Source organism: Triturus cristatus, chromosome 6, assembly GCF_964204655.1.
Source record: "Triturus cristatus chromosome 6, aTriCri1.1, whole genome shotgun sequence".
NCBI lineage: Eukaryota > Metazoa > Chordata > Amphibia > Caudata > Salamandridae > Triturus > Triturus cristatus.
This window is the reverse complement of record NC_140589.1, coordinates 1,478,838,896-1,478,858,278: the sequence shown is the minus strand read 5'-3', so window position 1 is coordinate 1,478,858,278 and position 19,383 is coordinate 1,478,838,896. Positions and strand designations below refer to the sequence as shown.

Sequence of the window (19,383 nt, the reverse complement as noted above, 5' to 3'; positions counted from 1 at the left end):
CAGGCCAGGGGTGGCATAATACATGCTGCAGCCCCTGGTAGGCCTAGGGTACACCTATGCCCTGGGTACCTAGGGTACACTGTACAGGGGCCAATAAGGTGATCCTATCCAAATGGGTTATGCACCTAAAGTACATAGTATTAATTTAGAGAGAGAACAGCAGGGCTGTGGGTCTGATTTGCAGGCCCACAGCCACATCTAAGTCGAAAACCAGTAAAGCAAAAGCAAAAAGTGGGGGTGAACATAGAAAGCAGACCCTACTCTCCTACACAACCCCCCCCCAAACTTAGGGACATTAAACTAACCTTGACCAGTTGAGTCTTCATGTTCTAAGTGGAAATATCTGGAGAGTCCATCTGCATTGGCATGGTCAGTCCCAGGTCTATGTTCCACTGTGAAGTCCATCCCCTGTAGGGAAATGGACCACCTAAGAAGTTTGGGATTTTCACCCTTCATCTGATTTAGCCACAAGAGGGGCTTATGGTCTGTCTGAATCTTGAAGTGAGTGCCAAACAAGTATGGCCTCAGCTTCTTCAGGGCCCAAACCACAGCAAAGGCCTCCCTCTCAATAGCTGACCAACGTTTCTTTCTAGGGGTCAGCCTTCTACTTATAAAAGCAATGGGCTGGTCTTGACCATCTACATTCAGTTGTGAAAGAACAGCTCCCACACCTAACTCAGAAGCATCTGTCTGGACAATGAACTCTTTGGAGTAGTCTGGACTTTTCAGAATAGGTGCACTGCACATGGCCTGCTTCAGGTCATCAAATGCTTTTTGACAGCTTACTGTCCACTGAACTTTCTTTGGCATCTTCTTGGAGGTCAAGTCATTAAGTGGTGTCACTATGGACCCATAGTTCTTAACAAACTTTCTGTAGTACCCAGTCAGGCCCAAGAAAGCTCTGACCTGAGTCTGGGTAGTTGGAGGAGCCCAGTCCTTTATTGTCTGGATCTTGCTCTCCAGTGGTTGAACCTGACCCCCACCAACTAGGTGGCCCAGGTATACAACCTTGCTCTGCCCTATCTGGCACTTAGTGGCCTTGATAGTGAGGCCTGCCTTTTGCAGGGCCTCTAAAACATTCCTCAGGTGGACCAGGTGATCCTCCCAGGTGGAACTAAAGACAGCAATATCATCAAGATAAGCTGCACAATAATCATCCAACCCAGTAAGGACTTGATTCACCAACCTTTGGAAAGTGGCAGGTGCATTCTTCAAACCAAAGGGCATTACCACAAATTGATAATGTCCTCCTGGGGTCGAGAAAGCAGTTTTGGCCTTTGCACTCTCAGCTAGTCTGATTTGCCAGTAGCCTGCTGTTAGGTCAAATATGCTCAAAAACTTAGCAGCTGCCAGTCTGTCAATGAGCTCATCTGCCCTAGGTATTGGGTGGGCATCTGTCCTAGTGACAGCATTGAGACCTCTGTAATCCACGCAAAACCTCATCTCTCTCTTACCATCTTGGGTGTGAGGTTTTGGCACAAGAACTACAGGACTAGCCCAAGGGCTCTCTGAAGGTTCAATGACTCCCAGCTCCAACATCTTTTGTACCTCAACTTTTATGCAGTCCCTGACATGGTCAGGTTGCCTGTAGATTTTACTCTTCACAGGCAGACTGTCACCAGTGTCCACCTCATGGGTGCACCAGTTTGTCTGACTTGGGGTCAGAGAGAACATATGTCTGTAGGATTGCAGAACCTGTCTGCAGTCCTGTTGCTGATGGACAGTGAGGCTGTCAGAAAAGACCACACCATCAACTGAGCCATCATCAGGGTTCTGAGTCAACAGGTCTGGGAGAGGGTCACTCTCTTCCTTTTGCCCCTCATCTGTAGCCATGAGTAGCCCCATGTCTGCCCTGTCAACATATGCCTTCAATCTGTTGACATGAAGCACCCTGTGGGGGCTTCTGGGAGTCCCAAGGTCCACCAAGTAGGTGACTTCTCCCTTTTTCTCAACAATAGTGTGGGGTCCAGACCATTTGTCTTGGAGTGCTGCTGGGGCCACTGGCTCCAACACCCACACTTTCTGTCCTGGCTGGTAAACAGTCAGTACAGCCTTTTGGTCATGCCAAGCTTTTTGGAGTTCTTGGCTTGCCTCAAGGTTTTTAGAAGCCTTCTTCATATACTCTGCCATCCTGGAGCGGAGACCAAGTACATAATCCACTATGTCTAGTTTGGGTTGTCTGAGAGGTCTCTCCCATCCTTCCTTCACCAAACACAGGGGTCCTCTTACAGGATGCCCAAACAAAAGCTCAAAAGGGCTGTAGCCAACCCCCTTTTGTGGGACCTCTCTGTAAGCAAACAGAAGGCAGGGTAAAAGGATGTCCCATCTTCGCCTAAGCTTGTCTGGTAATCCTTTTATCATTCCCTTTAGGGTCTTGTTGAATCTCTCAACAAGCCCATTGCACTGTGGGTGATAGGGTGTGGTGAACTTATAGTTAACACCACACTCCTTCCACATTGCAGTCAAGTATCCTGACATGAAGTTGATACCTCTGTCAGAAATGACCTCCTTTGGAAAGCCCACTCTGGAGAATACTCCAAGCAGGGCCCTTGCCACAACAGGAGCTGTTGTGGTCCTCAGGGGAATTGCTTCTGGGTACCTGGTGGCATGGTCCACTATCACCATTATGAATCTGTGCCCAGATGCTGTTCGTGGGTCCATTGGTCCTACAATATCTATGCCCACTCTTTCAAAGGGGACCCCCACCACAGGTAGTGGTATGAGGGGGGCCTTTGTGGTGCCACCTGATTTGCCACTGGCTTGGCAGGTGACACAGGAGCGACAAAACTCCTTAGTATCTTCTGACATATGGGGCCAGTGAAAGTGAGGGACAAGCCTGTCCCAAGTCTTGTTCTGGCCTAAATGTCCTGCAAGGGGAATATCATGGGCCAAGGTTAGAAGGAAGCCTCTGAACTTCAGTGGTATGACCAACCTCCTGGATGCACCAGGCGTGGGGTCTCTAGCCTCTGAATACAGTAGCCCTTCATCCCAATACACTCTATGGGTACCTTGAGCATTCCCTGCAGCCTCAGCAGCAGCCAGCTGTCTGAGGGGTTCAAGAGAGGGGCAGTCTAATTGAGCCTGCCTCAGATCTGCCCTTGAAGGTCCCCCTGTCCCAAGAAACTCAACCTGATCAGGTTCAAGTTCTTCTAGGACAGTTCCTTCAGGGCTCTCAGAATCATCCTCCTGGGAGGGCTGATCCACCACCTGAGGCAGGGGGGAAGGCACAGCCTTAACCCTACTGCTCTTTCTCTTGGGTTGTGACTGGTCCATAGTTTCAGGATCCAGCACTTGTTCAGTGTTGCACTTTTTGGCCTGTGACCTGGTCACAGCAAGGACATGTGCATCTATCCCCAGCATTTCTGCATGGGTCCTGTACTCCACTTCAGACCAAACTGAAGTTTCAAGATCATTGCCCAGTAAACACTCTACAGGAAGGACTGAACTAACAACAACTTTCTTGAGGCCAGTTACCCCTCCCCAGTAGAAGTTAACAATAGCCACACTATGGGAGGTAGTGGCATTGCTAGCGTTGGTCACTAGGTAATTCTCACCTAGTATGATCTGTCCAGGGTCCACAAAAGCAGGTGTCACCATTGGGACACTAGCTCCAGTGTCCCTGTAGGCCTGAGCCATTCTTTGGTTGATAAAAGGTGTCTGTCTGTACTTGCCCAGGTTACTGGGGCCTACAGTAGAGGACAAAGCTAAGTCCCCATCACAGATCAGAACAGCCTGAGTAGGTACTCTGACTAGGCCAGAATCCTCCTCAGTTCCCAGGGTTAACCCTACTACACCCTTTTGCTGGGAACCACCACTTACAGCTGAACTAGGGGGTACAGTTGCCTTAGGGGCAATGGTGGCTGGGGGCTTATCCTTTTTGGTGCACTCACTAAACCAATGTGAGTTGGACTTACAATAGTTGCACCATGGTTTCTTTTGGCCATCTTTCTTTTTATCCTTTTTGGGACCACCCTCCCCCTGAGCCTTTTGGGGGCCTGGTGAAGACTTCTGGTCTTTTTGTTTCTGATCATTACCCTTCTGGTCTGCCTTTTTCTGATCACCGCCCTGGTTCTGGTTTTTCTGCTTAACTCTAGTCCTGACCCATCTATCTGCCTTCTTTCCCAATTCTTGGGGAGAAGTCAGATCAGAATCAATCAGGTGTTGATGCAATAGCTGGTTTTGACAGTTGTTAAGTATTTGCTCTCTCATGATCAAATTATACAAACCTGTATAGTCCTTAACCTTACTTCCCATTAGCCAGCCTTCCAGAGCCTTAGTGGCACAATCTACAAAGTCAGTCCAGTCCTGAGTCTGTGTCTTCTGGGTATCCCTGAACAACAACCTGTATTGTTCAGTGGTTAGGCCAAACCCATCAATCAGAGCACTCTTCAGGACAGTGTAATTATCTGCATCCTCATCACTAACTGTGAGGAGCTTGTCTCTTCCTTTCTCAGAGAAGGAGAGCCACAAGATAGCTGCCCACTGACTTTGGGGTACCTGCTGTACTTTGCAAGCTCTCTCCAAAGCAGTTATCCATTTGTGGATGTCATCCCCACACTTGTAGGGAGGGACAATCTTGCTCAGGTTTCTATTATCATAGTGCCTGTCTCTATCTCTAGGAATGTTGCTGCCACCAGTGGGTTCTAACCCACTTAACTTTTGTTCTCTAGCCAGAGCAAGCTTCTCTTTGGCAAGGGCAAGTTCTTCCCTCTGAATCCTCAGATTAGCCTCCCTCATTCTGGCTGCATGCTCCTTTCTCTCAGGTGAAGTCATTCCCCTGTGAGAGGAAGCATTAGAGATGTTAGAGACATGGGAGTGGATGGATTCCCTTGAAGGGGATCTGTCCCTCCTGCTTCTCTGTGTAAGCCTACTTGTGGGTCTGTATGGGGGGACCCCATGCAAACTCCCATGTAAACTTAGGTTAGCCTGGCTAAGTCTTCCTACTTGGCCCTGGCTGTCTACCTCTTCATCTGAAGTCTCCTCTGACTCCTCTGTGGTGGGTAGACCCTCCTCTGTGCCTAGGGCACCTGCCTGAGATGCCTTAAGAATGTCATACTCCTCTAGGAGTTGTCTTAACTGAAGGAGGGTAGGGTTTGCACCCTGTTTTATTCCTCTGGAGGTACACAAGTGTCTCATCTCCTGGAATGTTAAGGTATCATATCTAGAGGGGGTCTTTTGCAGACCTGATCCTCCTGAGAGAGCATCCACTTGATCTCCTCTCAGAGACATGATCTAGTGAGGGTGTGGTGTGTGCACCTACCTACACTAGTTGTATCTACTAAACCTCTCTAGTAGTTGTAGTCAGGGTGTGTTACTCCCTTCAACCTACAACTACAAAGTCCAGTAGGACTTAAGTATAATAATCTATGTTATATGTACCTAGACAATATCTGTGTGATCTTTCAATTCAGTATCTCAAGATTACAATGGTATTACAACAGCAAGCTCAGATCCCAACCGCTGCTCACCAATGTGAGAAGTTGGCCTGATGTATGATGTCACTAGTTCTAGTGTACACCTTATATCAGTCCAAATACCCTTATGGTGATTGGTTGCAAAGTCAACCTTATAGACCAGCTATCCTAGTGGTAGCATGGACAAGAGCAGTCTTAGGCTAAACTCTGAATGGCATGTGAAGCCAGCTGTGATACCATATATAATCCCTTGAATACCAAATGAAAGGACACCACAACAGATATATATATAAAATAAAGTGTATTTATTCTAAGCAAACCCTCAGCACTCTTTATGAGATTAGAGGTAAGTACAACACAGTCTTATTTAAGCATACATTAAGTCACACAGGTAAGTAATACAGTTAGGCCCTAGGGGCCACGCAAACCATATACTAAGTAAGTGGTATAAGAACCACTGTCACGGAAATAGAATAGGCCTAGGCCTAGGGAATCGCTGGGGCTACACTACACTAGCGTTAGTTAGGAAGTGGGAGGCCCACGGGATTCGTGTGCAGAGTGGAAACACTCACGCGTAATGCGTAAAAGTCAATAGCAATAGTACAGTTTAGAAAACGGTAGATTTAGGACACTTCCGGAGTAGCTAGGAAGTTGAGACTTGAAAACTAGACACTAGGATAGTCACTATCCTGATGAGCACCGGAGTACCCAAGTTACCTAGCCCACAGGCTGCGGGTGCATAGGGGTGAAGATGCGTCGTTTTCGTCGTCGACTCCTATGGATGCCTGAAGAAAGATGCTGACAGGCAGTCAGTGAAGAGTGTCCGGTGGATCCCAAGGCTGGGATCAAGAAGAAAGGAAACCTGCAAGCAGAAGGGACAGAGTCAAGGTCACTAGCCAGTGACCACGTGGAACCAGGAAGGAACCAGGCGATGTCGTGAAGATTGCAGGTGAAGGTGAAGCTTGTCGCTGCAGCCAGGAGGACCAGGAAGCGTCGAGGACGACCAGGACCAGGAGGCGAGCTGTCCCACGAAGGCTCTTGCTGTCGGCGGCGTCGAAGTTGGACTAGGACTCACCAAGCCTTGGCAAGCGGAACCCACGAAGAACGAAGGACTTGCTTCTGGTGCAGACCAGGAAGGTCTGGGGTGCTTCTTCTTTGCAGAGAAGCGGGAGCCAGTCTGGAGGAGCCAAACCAGCGCAGAAGATTTCAGGGTGCGTCGTCACAAAGGCCACTAGCCAGCGGGCAAGCAACCGGACAGACGCGGCAAGCAGGAAAATGCTGAAGGGCCCCACGCAGGACTCGTGGAGTGTGGGGGGCTGATCTTCGGTGCAGATGGTGCTTGGGGTTGGGGCTTCTCAATCCCCGGTGCACAACTTCGAGGGTACCTCAGAAGCTGCGCTGTAAGTTACTAGCCACTTTTTCCAGGTAGCCGGTCCCACGTCGCTCGTCGCCTCCACGGATCTCAGCTCTGCTGCAGATGTGGATGAGGGTCGGAGAAGTCTGGAAGTCAAGGGTCTGGTCGGGCTCTGCAGTCGGTTCCTCGTAGAACGGTCGCAAAGCAAAGGGTAGTCTCTTGATGGTGCCTGTTTGCACAGGGTAGCCACTCCTTGGCTACAAGGGAGATTCTTCAGTCTTCTTCTTTCGTCGAATGTCGAAGGTCCAGAGTTTCTGTTCAGTTTTGCAGGTTCAGGATAATCTAAAGTCTTGAGGCCCAACTCCCACTCTTATACTAATCTGGGGGGCTGGGATACCTGCTAGGTCACGCCTTATGGGTGGGACCTGGGAGGGGGTGGTTACACCCACTTCCCTTTGTCCAGTTTCGCGCCAGAGCTGGGGCTGGAGTGCCCCAGCGCCGGTTTGAACTGGACTATGCAAGGAACACCTTGTGTGCCCCAGGCATGTCTCATTCCTTTCAGCCCACCCTGCCCCAATACACTAAAAGCTGTCTGGGGAGGTGCTAGCACCTCCCCAAGCAGGAAACCTATTGTCCAGGCCTCCCTGGCTGGGATCACTCCCAGCTGCAGGAGGTCAGACTTGTGTCGTGGCAGCAGCATCCATTTTGTGATGCTGAGGCTTTGGTCAGAGGCTAACAGTTGAAGTATGATTTTAACATGTCTTTCCCTCTAGAAGGGGGGAATAATATTCTCATGTCCAGAAATGGCATGGGGGTATTATTCCACAGTGTTAGACACCTTACACGACATGTTTCGATAAAGCCAAACCATAGTTACCATAAGCGTCTAAGATTATAAGGCACTTTAAGAGTATATGGTAGGCTATATCATAGAACAGCTATAAGGACATGGTTCCGAAAGCTGCAGACAGGCTCAGCTCATGCTAGAGCACCATCTCACATGTTACCAAGCACTCTGCCTCCAGGATTGTTAAGGCCTGCCATAGGAGTGACTGATAGGTACACATGTGTCTATATGTAAGTTAGGTATAGGAATACTACACCTAAGCAAGGGGTGATTACACGACCTTGCCCCAGCTGAGTGATAAGCCAGTTGTGTCAAAATGGAAGGCCAGGCCAGGGGTGGCATAATACATGCTGCAGCCCCTGGTAGGCCTAGGGTACACCTATGCCCTGGGTACCTAGGGTACACTGTACAGGGGCCAATAAGGTGATCCTATCCAAATGGGTTATGCACCTAAAGTACATAGTATTAATTTAGAAAGAGAACAGCAGGGCTGTGGGTCTGATTAGCAGGCCCACAGCCACATCTAAGTCGAAAACCAGTAAAGCAAAAGCAAAAAGTGGGGGTGAACATAGAAAGCAGACCCTACTCTCCTACAGGTACTCTCCTCCCGGTGGGGGGCTGTGTCTCTTGTGAGTGCCTCCGTCTGGGGGCTGTTCTTTCCTTCTTTGGTTCTTTGGAGACTGGGGTTCCGGTTCTTCCGGTGCCCTGCTGCTCTGACTACTCCAGGTTTTGGGGAGATTGCTTTCTATCCCTGTCCTCCCTCCCCTCCCTTCCATTGCTATCCTCTGATTTAGGGTCATCTGGACTTGCCTTGCCCTTGTCCCTTGTGGGTGGGTGCCCTCTCGGTTGGGGTGGCTTGGAGGTTGTTGTCCCTGTCTGTCTTGGGACTGGTCCCATTCCTTGCTCAGGATGGGGGAGGGGAGTGGGCTTCCTCCACGAGCCATGACTTTTACACCTGTTCTTGCCTCCGGGGCACAAGGATGGGTGGTTGTCTATGTGCTGGCAGGGTGACTGCACAGGTTTCTGCTTCTGCTTCTTCTTTCTTCTTTCCCTGCCCTTGGGTTCTGCGTTGTTGGCACTACCCTGGTGGTGTTGTTAGTCACCGTTTCTTTCCACTTTTTCTGCTCTTCGCACACTGTTCCCCATGCTTCCACAGTTTTTTATCAGATGGTTCTGCGTTGTGGTGTGGAATAGTTCTCCGAAGAAAACTGATGTGGGCGCCCCGGGGCTGGTCTTATGTGACCTCGCTGACATCACGTACGCGGACGACGCCTGGGCGGATTCGCATGGTGTCGCCCCGCCCCCGGCTCGCAGGGATGCTGTGGCAAAAAGTTTCCGGATCCAGTCTTACGCCTGGGGATAACACCTACCCCCAGGCAGAAGCAGCATAGAAAGGTGGTGAGCCTCACAGGCTTCCTGCCTTTTGTTATGCTGGCAAGGACCTCTCCAGCTAGTGGGGACGCTGGTCCCTCTGTCCAAGCCCCACTGTTGGCAGCAAGGTCGGCAGGAAATTTAGTATATAGGAGAGTTGTGTCCCTTCTGATGGATACATCTGCCAGTGGATTCCTCACCTTGTGAATATCCCCTGCGCCAGCAACATTCGGAAACTTTTGTAGCAGTCCACGCCGATGGGGTCGACGACGACGTCACAGAGACACGGCTCCGCTCGCGACTCCGCTGATGTCACCGGTTCCATAAGAAGACCTCGTCGGCGTGATGACGTCAGTTCCCTTTTTTCCGCGCCGTCGAAGCCAACGGATTTCGGGAATCGCTGTTGTTAGCGTCGTTGATACTTTGTGTATTTTCGTTGTTTTTCCTGTCTTCTTTGAAGATGTTGACAAAGAAGTCTGGGTTTAAGCCTTGCCGGGAGTGTGGCAAGCATATGTCCATCACAGACCCACATGAGGACTGTGTGTGGTGTTTATCCTCGGACCACGACGTGGATGGCTGTACCAGCTGCCGAAAGATGAGCACGGAGGCTCCGAAGGAACGGGAGGCAAAGCTCTTTATTGCCAGAATGAAGAAGGACAAGAGAGGGAGAAGGAGATCGAGATCGAGGTCTCGATCGAAGTCGAAGTCGGCGTCGAAGTCAACTTCGGGGCATGCTTCTCGAGCTAAGAAGCACAAGAAAAAGAGAAGACACTCCTCTCGGCACCATTCAGATAAGAGCACGGCGCCGAAGCCGAAGTCACCTGCTCGGCGTCGAAGGGACTCTGTTTCTCCTTCTCCTGTGCCGGGTTCGCCTGCTGGTCCTTCATCTCCGGTGGTCTCTTTGTCTCCGGCTTCGCCAGTTCCAGCCCGGACTCCAACGCCGGTTCCGTCTCCGGCTCCATCAGATCTTCAAGCCCCGGGTGAGCCTGCGACGCCGTTGATTCCACCGTCGGCGCCGGTTGGCCCGAGTCCGGTGGGGCCTGGCCAGTATCCTGCTTTCCCTGGGCCAGGTCAGGACCCCTCGCATTACTTAAATGCGATGTATGGGGTATTTGCTCGTGCCATGTATGTCCCTGGTGCACCTGCCGGTCCGACGGGTCCTTTGGCATTTAACTTAGGGGTGCCGCAAGTGTATCCTCAGGCCCCTCTCTATCCATTTTATCCAGCGACGCCGTCTTGGAATCCTCCGGCTCCGATAACGTCGACGCCGCTTCCATCCTCGCCGGCTCCGGCTCGACCTCGTTCGACGCCGATGGCTCCGCCGGATCCACGGTCGACGCCGGCACCGGCGCCGTCGGAGTCGATTACGGTGCCGCCGACGCCGCGGATTCAAATTCGCTCCAGAAGGGAGACTCAGAGGATTGTTGAGGAGCAGAGATACCTTCAGGAGGAAGCGGAAGATGGAGAATTGGTGGAGTCGGATGAGGTTTTTGACGAGCTTAAGGAGGCTAGTGGCTTGGACCTGTCTCCTGAGTGGGAGATTACTCCGCCATCAGATGAGCCATCCAAGGACGTTGCACCCTACCATGCAGTCATAAGGAGAGCTGCGGAGTTGCTTGATCTCCAACTTCCAACAACGGAGTTTAAGTCGAACATCTTGACTGGTCTTGCATTCTCCCACAGCGGTATTAGAGCCTTTGCTTCCATTTAATGAAGCCATTGTAGAACCTGTGTTGGAGGTGTGGCGCATACCTTTTTCTGCTCCTGCGGTGTCTAAGACTATCGCTAGGAGATACAGAGCGGCCCCAGGGGATCCAGAATTTTTGTCGTCTCATCCATCGCCTGAGAGCTTGGTAATTCAGGCGGCTTGTTCTGGGAAGTCTAAAGGAGCTTTTCCACAGGTCCCTGGGGACAGAGAGGCAAAAAGGCTGGACCAGTCGGCAAAGAAGGTGTTTTCATCAGCCAGCATGGCTTTGAAATCGACTAACGCCACATGTCTTTTGGGACGCTATGTACATGCACTGATGGATTCGGCTAAGAAGCTGGTGCCGAAGTTACCTGATGAGGATAGATCTGGTTTTAACGACATCTTGGCTGATGCTCAGGCGGCTGCGCGGCAAGTGATCCAAAGTGGGCTGGACACTGCAGATTCTGTTGCAAGGATCATGGGGTCGTCTGTTGCAACTAGAAGAAGTGCTTGGTTGAGAACTTCGGAGTTCTCTCAAGATGTGCAAGCAACCCTATTGGATCTACCGTTTCATGGGTCTGGCCTGTTTGGAAAAAAAGGCAGATGCTGCTCTGGAAAGATTCAAAGAGAGCAAGGCAACTGCTAAATCTTTGGGACTCCAGTCTCAGTCGAGAGGGTCTTTTAAGAGGTACAGAGGTTTTGGAAGGACATCTTTTCGAACCTATAGGCAGACTCAGCAGCAGCAACAGCAGCAGCAGCAAGGTTCCTCGTCGAGAGGTTACAGAGGAAGAATCAGGGGTCGCACACGTGGCCGTCAGCTCTCCTCCTCCTCTTCCTCTTCCTGAGCCCCTCCCACCACCGCAAAACAGCCCTAGATCCACCATTCCGGATCATGCTGGTCCTGTGGGGGGCCGGCTTACCCATTTTCTACGAGATTGGGAATCTGTAACTACAGATCTCTGGGTTCTAGATCTTGTGGAAAATGGGTATGCCCTTCCCTTTCGGGAATTCCCTCCAAATTACCCTCCTTGCCAAGGGGCTTGCTCGGAGGACCACCGTCTTCTCCTGCAGGAGGAAGTCCTGAAGTTGTTTCAGAAAGGTGCGATAGAGGTGGTTCCAGAGCAGGAGAGGGGTCAGGGATGTTACTCCCGGTATTTCCTGATTCCGAAAAAGGACCGCAGATTGCGTCCGATTTTGGACCTCAGGATCTTGAATCTTTATCTAAAACAAGAGAAGTTCAAGATGCTCACCCTTGCTCAGGTTCTTCAAGCGCTGAATCAGGAGGACTGGATGGTGTCCATCGACTTGCAGGATGCGTATTTTCACATCCCAATCCTGAAGTCGCACAGAAAGTATCTCCGTTTCACGGTAGGGTCGCAACATTATCAGTTTGCGGTCCTCCCGTTTGGTCTTACTTCTGCACCTCGGGTCTTCACGAAGGTGATGGCAGTGGTGGCAGCCCATCTCAGAAGGTCAGGGGTCTCGGTTTTCCCCTATCTGGACGACTGGCTGATCAAGGCGGAGTCTCCAGAGAAGGTGCTGCATCTTCTGCGGGATACAACTCATCTGTTGTACAACTTGGGTTTTTCGATAAATGTGCCCAAATCTCACCTGGTGCCCTCTCAGCGCAACCTGTTCATAGGTGCGGTACTGGACACTACTGTTTGTCGAGCATTCCCTCCTCCTCAAAGGATTCTCGACATACAGGAAATGATTCCTTTATTTTACAATGGAGCGGTTGTTCCGGTCCTGAAGGTCCTTCGCCTGCTCGGTGTGTTTGCTTCTTGCATTCTGTTGGTCAACCATGCACGCTGGCACATGAGGGCGCTCCAGTGGTGCCTCCGCAAGCAGTGGTATCAGCACAAGGGAGATCTCAGGGAGTCTGTGAGGATCTCCAGAGAAGCTGCGGCGGATCTATCTTGGTGGGGCATGGAGGGCAATATGTCTCAAGGAAAGCCTTTCCATCTTCCTCCATCGGTGGCCACAGTGATAACGGATGCATCCACCTTAGGGTGGGGTGCTCATCTGGGGGATCTGGAGATCAAGGGTCTTTGGTCTCCAGAGGAAAGGTTGCTTCACATCAACCTTCTGGAATTGCGGGCGATACGTTTGGTGCTCAAAGCCTCCCTCCCTTCCCTTCGCGGTCAGTCTGTTCTAGTCCTGACGGACAACACTACCGCGATGTGGTATATAAACAAACAGGCAGGAGTGGGGTCTCTTTGTCTCTGCAGAGAGGCCCTGCGTCTATGGTCCTGGGCTCAGGACCATCAGATTTGTCTGATGGCAAATCATCTGGCCGGGGTGCTGAACGTGCGTGCGGACAGTCTCAGTCGGCAGTTCTCCGCCGACCACGAGTGGAGGCTCCATCCGGAGGTGGTTCGTCACGTCTTTCGGACGTGGGGAACTCCTCGGGTGGATCTATTTGCCACCCGCGAGAATGCGCACTGTCCGTTGTTCTGCAGTCTCCAGTATCCGATGCAGGGAGCGTTGGCGGACGTGTTTCAGCTGAGTTGGGGCTCACGACTCCTTTACGCGTTTCCTCCCATACCCTTGATTCCTCGGGTTCTGAGGAAGGTTCGCCAAGACCGGGCCCAAGTCATATTGATCGCCCCGGTTTGGCCAAGAAGGGTGTGGTACACAGATCTTCTCCACCTCTCCTCGTGCCCTCCGCTCCGTCTCCCTCTGAGGGCAGACCTCCTCTCGCAGTCGGAGGGGCAGGTTCTACACCCCCACCTCCAGAGCTTACACCTTCATGCCTGGAGATTGAACGGGGCAACCTGAATTCTTTCTCTCTCCCGCCGGATGTGGTGGATGTTATTTTATCGGCCAGGCGACACTCCACCAAATCTATTTCTTCATATAGGTGGTCTAAATTTGTTCTCTGGTGTGGAGAGAGGTCCATTGATCCTTTGAAGGCTCGTCAGTCTAATATTCTACAGTTTGCCCTTTCTCTTGCTCAGCAAGGCTTTGCTGTGGCTACTGTGAAAGGATATTTATCGGCTCTATCGGCTTTCCTTTGTTTGCCGGATCAGCCGTCGCTGTTCAAGTCACCTATTGTTCTTCGTTTTATAAAGGGCCTTACAAACAAGTTTCCTCCTACTCCCTTTATTGTGCCTCAACGGGACTTAAACCTTGTACTAACCTTTCTTATGGGTTCTCCCTTCGAGCCCTTACACAAGTGTCCCTTGAGGTTGCTGTCCTTTAAGACAGTTTTCCTCGTTGCAATCACCTCGGCAAGGAGGGTAAGTGAGCTTCAAGCTCTGAGTTCAAAACTCCCGTTCTTGACCATTCATGCTGAACGAATGGTACTCAGGACCAGGGCTGCGTTTTTGCCTAAGGTGGTAACTCCCTTCCATCTGGGGCAGTCCATTACCCTTCCTTCCTTCTATCCTCCCCCTCACCCTTCCAAGGAGGAGGAGAGACTTCACCGCTTGGACCCTAAGAGGGCGGTGAGCTTCTACCTGGACAGGACTAGGGACTCCAGGATTGATGACCAGCTCTTTGTGGGCTTTGCTGGCTGCAGGAAAGGTCGAGCGGTGCACAAGCGCACCCTTTCCAGGTGGATTGTCTTGTGCATCAAGATATGCTACTCCCTAGCTGGTAAGGAGCCTCCGGAGGGTTTGAGGGCTCATTCTACCAGAGCAAAGTCTTCCACATCTGCCTTAGCTAGAGGTGTTCCGGTGGAGGACATTTGTAGGGCGGCAACTTGGGCCTCCCTCCACACCTTCGCAAAGCATTATTGCTTAGACACCGAGGTGAGGAGGGACGGACATTTTGCTTGTTCGGTCCTTCAGGATTTTCTGGTATAGAAGGGTGGACACCCTCCTCCGGGAGTGGGGACTGCTGTGGAATCTATTCACAAGGTGAGGAATCCACTGGCAGATGTATCCATCAGAAGAACAAGTTACTTACCTTCGGTAACGCTTTTTCTGGTGGATACAGTATCTGCCTGTGGATTCCTCACTGACCCACCCGCCTCCCCGTTGTCCATCCTTCTATACCGGTATTTCTATGCCTGTAATTCTATTGATGGGTTTCAAATGTGTTTATCACTGTCAAAGGCATTATGTTATTTCTTGTGCTTTGTTATTTATTTTCCACACTGAGTGTGTTGATATGCATATTGTGTACTGTGTATATATATTGCTGTCAGTCCGTTCCGTGTGCCTCGAAGGCACGGAAAAAAGGGGCGGAACTGACGTCATCACGCCGACGAGGTCTTCTTATGGAGCCGGTGACGTCAGCGGATTCGCGAGCGGAACCGTGTCTCTGTGACGTCGTCGTCGACCCCATCGGCGTGGACTGCTACAAAAGTTTCCGAATGTTGCTGGCACAGGGGATATTCACAAGGTGAGGAATCCACAGGCAGATACTGTATCCATCAGAAAAAGCGTTACCGAAGGTAAGTAACTTGTTCTTCTCAGCCAGGACCACCTCTAAGGTTCCCTGAGCTGATGTGACCCCTGCCCCTTTTAAAAATCCTCCATATTGTTTTTGGCCCCAGCCCTACCAGCCTGTCTGCAGCCCTCAAAGACCCTGCTACTCATCCCACAGCCAGCGACCTCCAGAACCCTGGGAGGACTGTCTGCCTTCTAAAAATATTCCTGATCTCCTGTAGACAGCGGACCTGTCCAGAAGAAAACCAAGTAAAGACCAAAGCTCTGCCTGTGGAACCGCAAAGTCGACCACCTCTGCACCCTATGCACACGGCCCAAGTCCAAGAGCTCCACCAGTCCAGAAAAGGCTTCCGACGCCAAATGACACCCCTGTAACCGGAGGTCCTAGGCCTTGGGGAGATCTATGAACTGTGTCCGAAAGCCCCAGCACATCTCAGCTTACCTGTGCAGTTGTAAGTTTCCATTGATCAGCCTCCTGGCCTGAGCCTGCAGCCTTTTTCCAAGTTCGAGATTACCCCCATTGGTTTGCATTGGGCATCTGTCTCAGTGTTGGCACTCTGCACCCGGCTGCCCCTGTGCCACTGACGGTGTACCTTCGGTGCTGCCTTGTGCCCCCCCCTGTTCATGCCTTAGCCTCCTGAGACGGGTTCAAAACTGTGCTACTTACCTGCAAGTAGTGCCACTTTCATTGCCCCCTTTGTCCATTGGGTAACATTGGCACAAGGCCCCGAGTTTGACCTCTGCACCCGGCTGCCCTAGTGTCGCTTGTGGTGTAGTTTTGTCAACTACCTGAACCTTGCCTGGTACTGTTTCTTCATCCAAAAGCTCAATACTGTAAATCGTTTACTTACTGCATATTGCAGATTGTGTTTCCTCCCATAGCATAACATTGTACTGATTGAAAAATGCACCGTGTCCACTTTTGATATTGAAAAACAGTGATATTGGAAAACGTATTTTACTGCAACAAAGTGTCTTTGGTTTTAACAAATAAATATAAAGAGGGTTATATTTATACAAACAGTTGGCCTTGGATTTAGTCATTGAGTTTATGTAATCATTTCTTGCCTGTATGTGTACAACAAATGGTTAAAACAGCCCTCTGCTCACCCACACTACCACAGAAGAGAGCATTCATACTATCTACTTCAGCCTCTGTAAAGCCTCTGGGGATCCAGTGGACTCTGTGCACACTATACCTGTGCTATAGTGTATACAGAGCCAGCATCCTACACCGTGTTGATAGGATCAGAATGGATTGCAATTTATTCCTCCTTATGTATTAGATCTGAATAAACATATGAATTCTCTGACCATATCCATTATTTTAATGAAATCATTTTATTGGTCTGTAATGGCAGATTTCCCAAACTATTTTGGTACACTAACAGCGAACCTACAATCTCAATCACTGTCCGCACAAGTTGCATTTTAAACTATGAAGATAACTACTATTGTTCAGCTCTTTGGTTATTAATATTGCTTCTCTTCTTTCTGTTCCAGTCGACTTTACGTTCTTCAGGGTGGCTTGGCACAACAGGAATGGAGAGCATCAGAGCTGTTGCACCAATTGTTGAAGTATCTTGAACCAAAGCTAACCCAAGTTTACAAAAACGTCAGGGAAAGGATTGGAAGGTTTGTATTTCTGGTGCTAAACTTTTGTTTACTATATTTTAAGCTCAAATGAGGTTCAGATACAATTGATGATTATGTTTTAATGTCTAAGCAGCTTTGAAGGTAGTAGGCTTTACATGAGGCTTATAATTAGTAAATCAATCTTGGAACTGTATTGCAGAATCATAGCTAAATCTGGATGAAGTAAAGCTCTCTTTTTCTGAACAGAGGTTCTATAATGTATGGCAGCATCTGATAGAGACTTCTAGCTGCAGATCCCTTACCTTTGAGTTTCCCAGGCGTCAGACTGGATCCAGAAACATTTTCATGAGCAGTTCCCCTGTGTGTCGTCTGGTGGCTCCATTCGGTTCTGCATGGCATCGTATGCACCGATGTGACGTCTCGGTCACCTATATAGGTACCACCACAGCCCTTTGGAGATTTCTCATGTGCGTCCGAAATACCTTCCCACCCTATCTATAAATATGGTTCCAACTGAATCTTCTCCACTGCTTCAATATATTCCTTGCATGAAAGAACCAGATTACTGGTTGTATCATGCTTCTGATGGATACATCTGCCAGTGAATTCCTCACCTTGTGAATATCCCCTGCGCCAGCATTCTACGGAACTTTTTTCCCCAGCTCTCTACGCCGACGTGGACGACGTCATAATGCATCGGCTCCGCTCGCGACTCCGTATGACGTCACCGGAGTCATAAGAGAGCCACGTCGGCGTGATGACGTCAGGTCCCTTTTTTCCGCGCCGTCGACGCGCAACGGTTTTTCCAGTACTCTCCTGCTACTTTGTAGTTGTTAGGTGTTACTGTTGGTGAAAATCTGTTATGTCTTCGACTAAGAAGTCGGGTTTTAAGCCCTGTAGGGAATGTGGGGGCCACATGTCTATGACGGTCCCCCATGATGACTGTTTGTGGTGCCTTTCATCCGACCACGACGTCGAAGATTGTGCAAGCTGCAGGAGGATGAATCCGAAGGCGTTAAAGGAGAGGAAGGCGAAGCTTTTTATAGCTAAGGTCGGGAAGGTGAAGAGAGGAAGAAAGAAGGAGAGGTCGAGGCCGGAGTCGTCGACTTCGAGATCATCGAAGTCGAAAAAACATCATAAAAAAGGAAGCATTCCTCTCGGCGCCGGTCTTCAAAGAACAGGAAGTCGAGGTCGACTTCGCCTCGACGACGCCGAAGTAAGGATTTGTCTCCTTCTCCTTCAAAGTCTCCGGAAGGATTTCCTTCGCCGAAGTGGGCTCCAGCGCGGTCTCCTGAGCAGTCCCCGGCGCAGTCACCGGCGCCTTCACCGGCATCGTCTCCGGCTCCAGTGGAGTCGCCTGTTTCGGATGGTGAGCGGGAACAAAGGGGAGAGCCTTCTCCAGGACCTGAGGATCCTACGGCTCCGGTAGAGGACACTGTGGCGCCGTTGCCAGGTACTCCGAAGAAGGATACAGGTTTGGTTCCTTATCCGCAGTTCCCGGCTCCAGGTACTGATTCTTCGCATTTTTTAAATGCCATGTATGGAATCTTCAATCGGGCTGCCTTCCCATCCGGTGCACCGACTGGTCCCGTGGGACCTATGGCGTATACTTTAGGGGTGCCGCAGCATTACGCTCAGGCCCCGTTTATGCCCTTTCTGCCGATGGCGCCTTCATGGCAGTTTCCGGCACCATCTGGGGATCCATCATGACTTCGGCTGGATCGTCCTGCTTCGGAGCCTTCCTCGATGCCGTTGCCGACTCCCTCGGCGCCGCGTCCGGCGCCGCCGACTCCGTCTATGGCGCCGCCGACTCCATCTCCTCTAGTTCCACCGACGCCGCGTACAACGTCGACGACGCCGGCTCCACAGATTCGTTCAAGGAGGGAGGCCCAAAGGGTCTTGGATGAAGAAAGGTATAGAGTGGAGGTAGGGGAAGGTGAAGTGGACACGTCCTCAGATGAATTTGAGGGGATACAAGAGGCTAGTGGCCTGGATACTACCCCTGAGTGGGAGCATACTTCGTCTAGATCCTCTCCACCGCAGGAGTTGGCTCCTTACTGTAGGAGAGTAGGGTCTGCTTTCTATGTTCACCCCCACTTTTTGCTTTTGCTTTACTGGTTTTCGACTTAGATGTGGCTGTGGGCCTGCTAATCAGACCCACAGCCCTGCTGTTCTCTCTCTAAATTGATACTATGTACTTTAGGTGCATAACCCATTTGGATAGGATCACCTTATTGGCCCCTGTACAGTGTACCTTAGGTACCCAGGGCATAGGTGTACCCTAGGCCTACCAGGGGCTGCAGCATGTATTATGCCACCCCTGGCCTGGCCTTCCATTATGACACAACTGGCTGATCACTCAGCTGGGGCAAGGTCGTGTAATCACCCCTTGCTTAGGTGTAGTATTCCTATACCTAACTTACATATAGACACATGTGTACCTATCAGCCACTCCTATGGCAGGCCTTAACAATCCTGGAGGCAGAGTGCTTGGTAACTTGTGAGATGGTGCTCTAGCATGAGCTGAGCCTGTCTGCAGCTTTCGGAACCATGTCCTTATAGCTGTTCTATGATATAGCCTACCATATACTCTTAAAGTACCTTATAATCTTAAACGGTTATGGTAACTATGGTTTGGCTTTATCAAAACATGTTGTGTGAGGTGTCTAACACTTTGGAATAATACCCCCATCCCATTTCTGGGGATGAGGATATTA

At 50.5% G+C, this 19,383-nt stretch overlaps 1 protein-coding gene across 2 annotated transcripts in view; it reads left to right on the top strand.

The window, feature by feature from the left end:
- The window catches only part of PSME4 (proteasome activator subunit 4), a 1,714,764-nt gene that overhangs the window by 1,258,503 nt on the left and 436,878 nt on the right, over positions 1–19,383 (top strand). For both annotated transcript variants that reach the window (XM_085612595.1, XM_085612594.1), the window contains one exon: positions 16,574–16,705. In XM_085612595.1, coding sequence (XP_085468721.1) covers positions 16,574–16,705 — 132 coding nt within the window. The remainder of the gene's footprint in view (positions 1–16,573; positions 16,706–19,383) is intronic.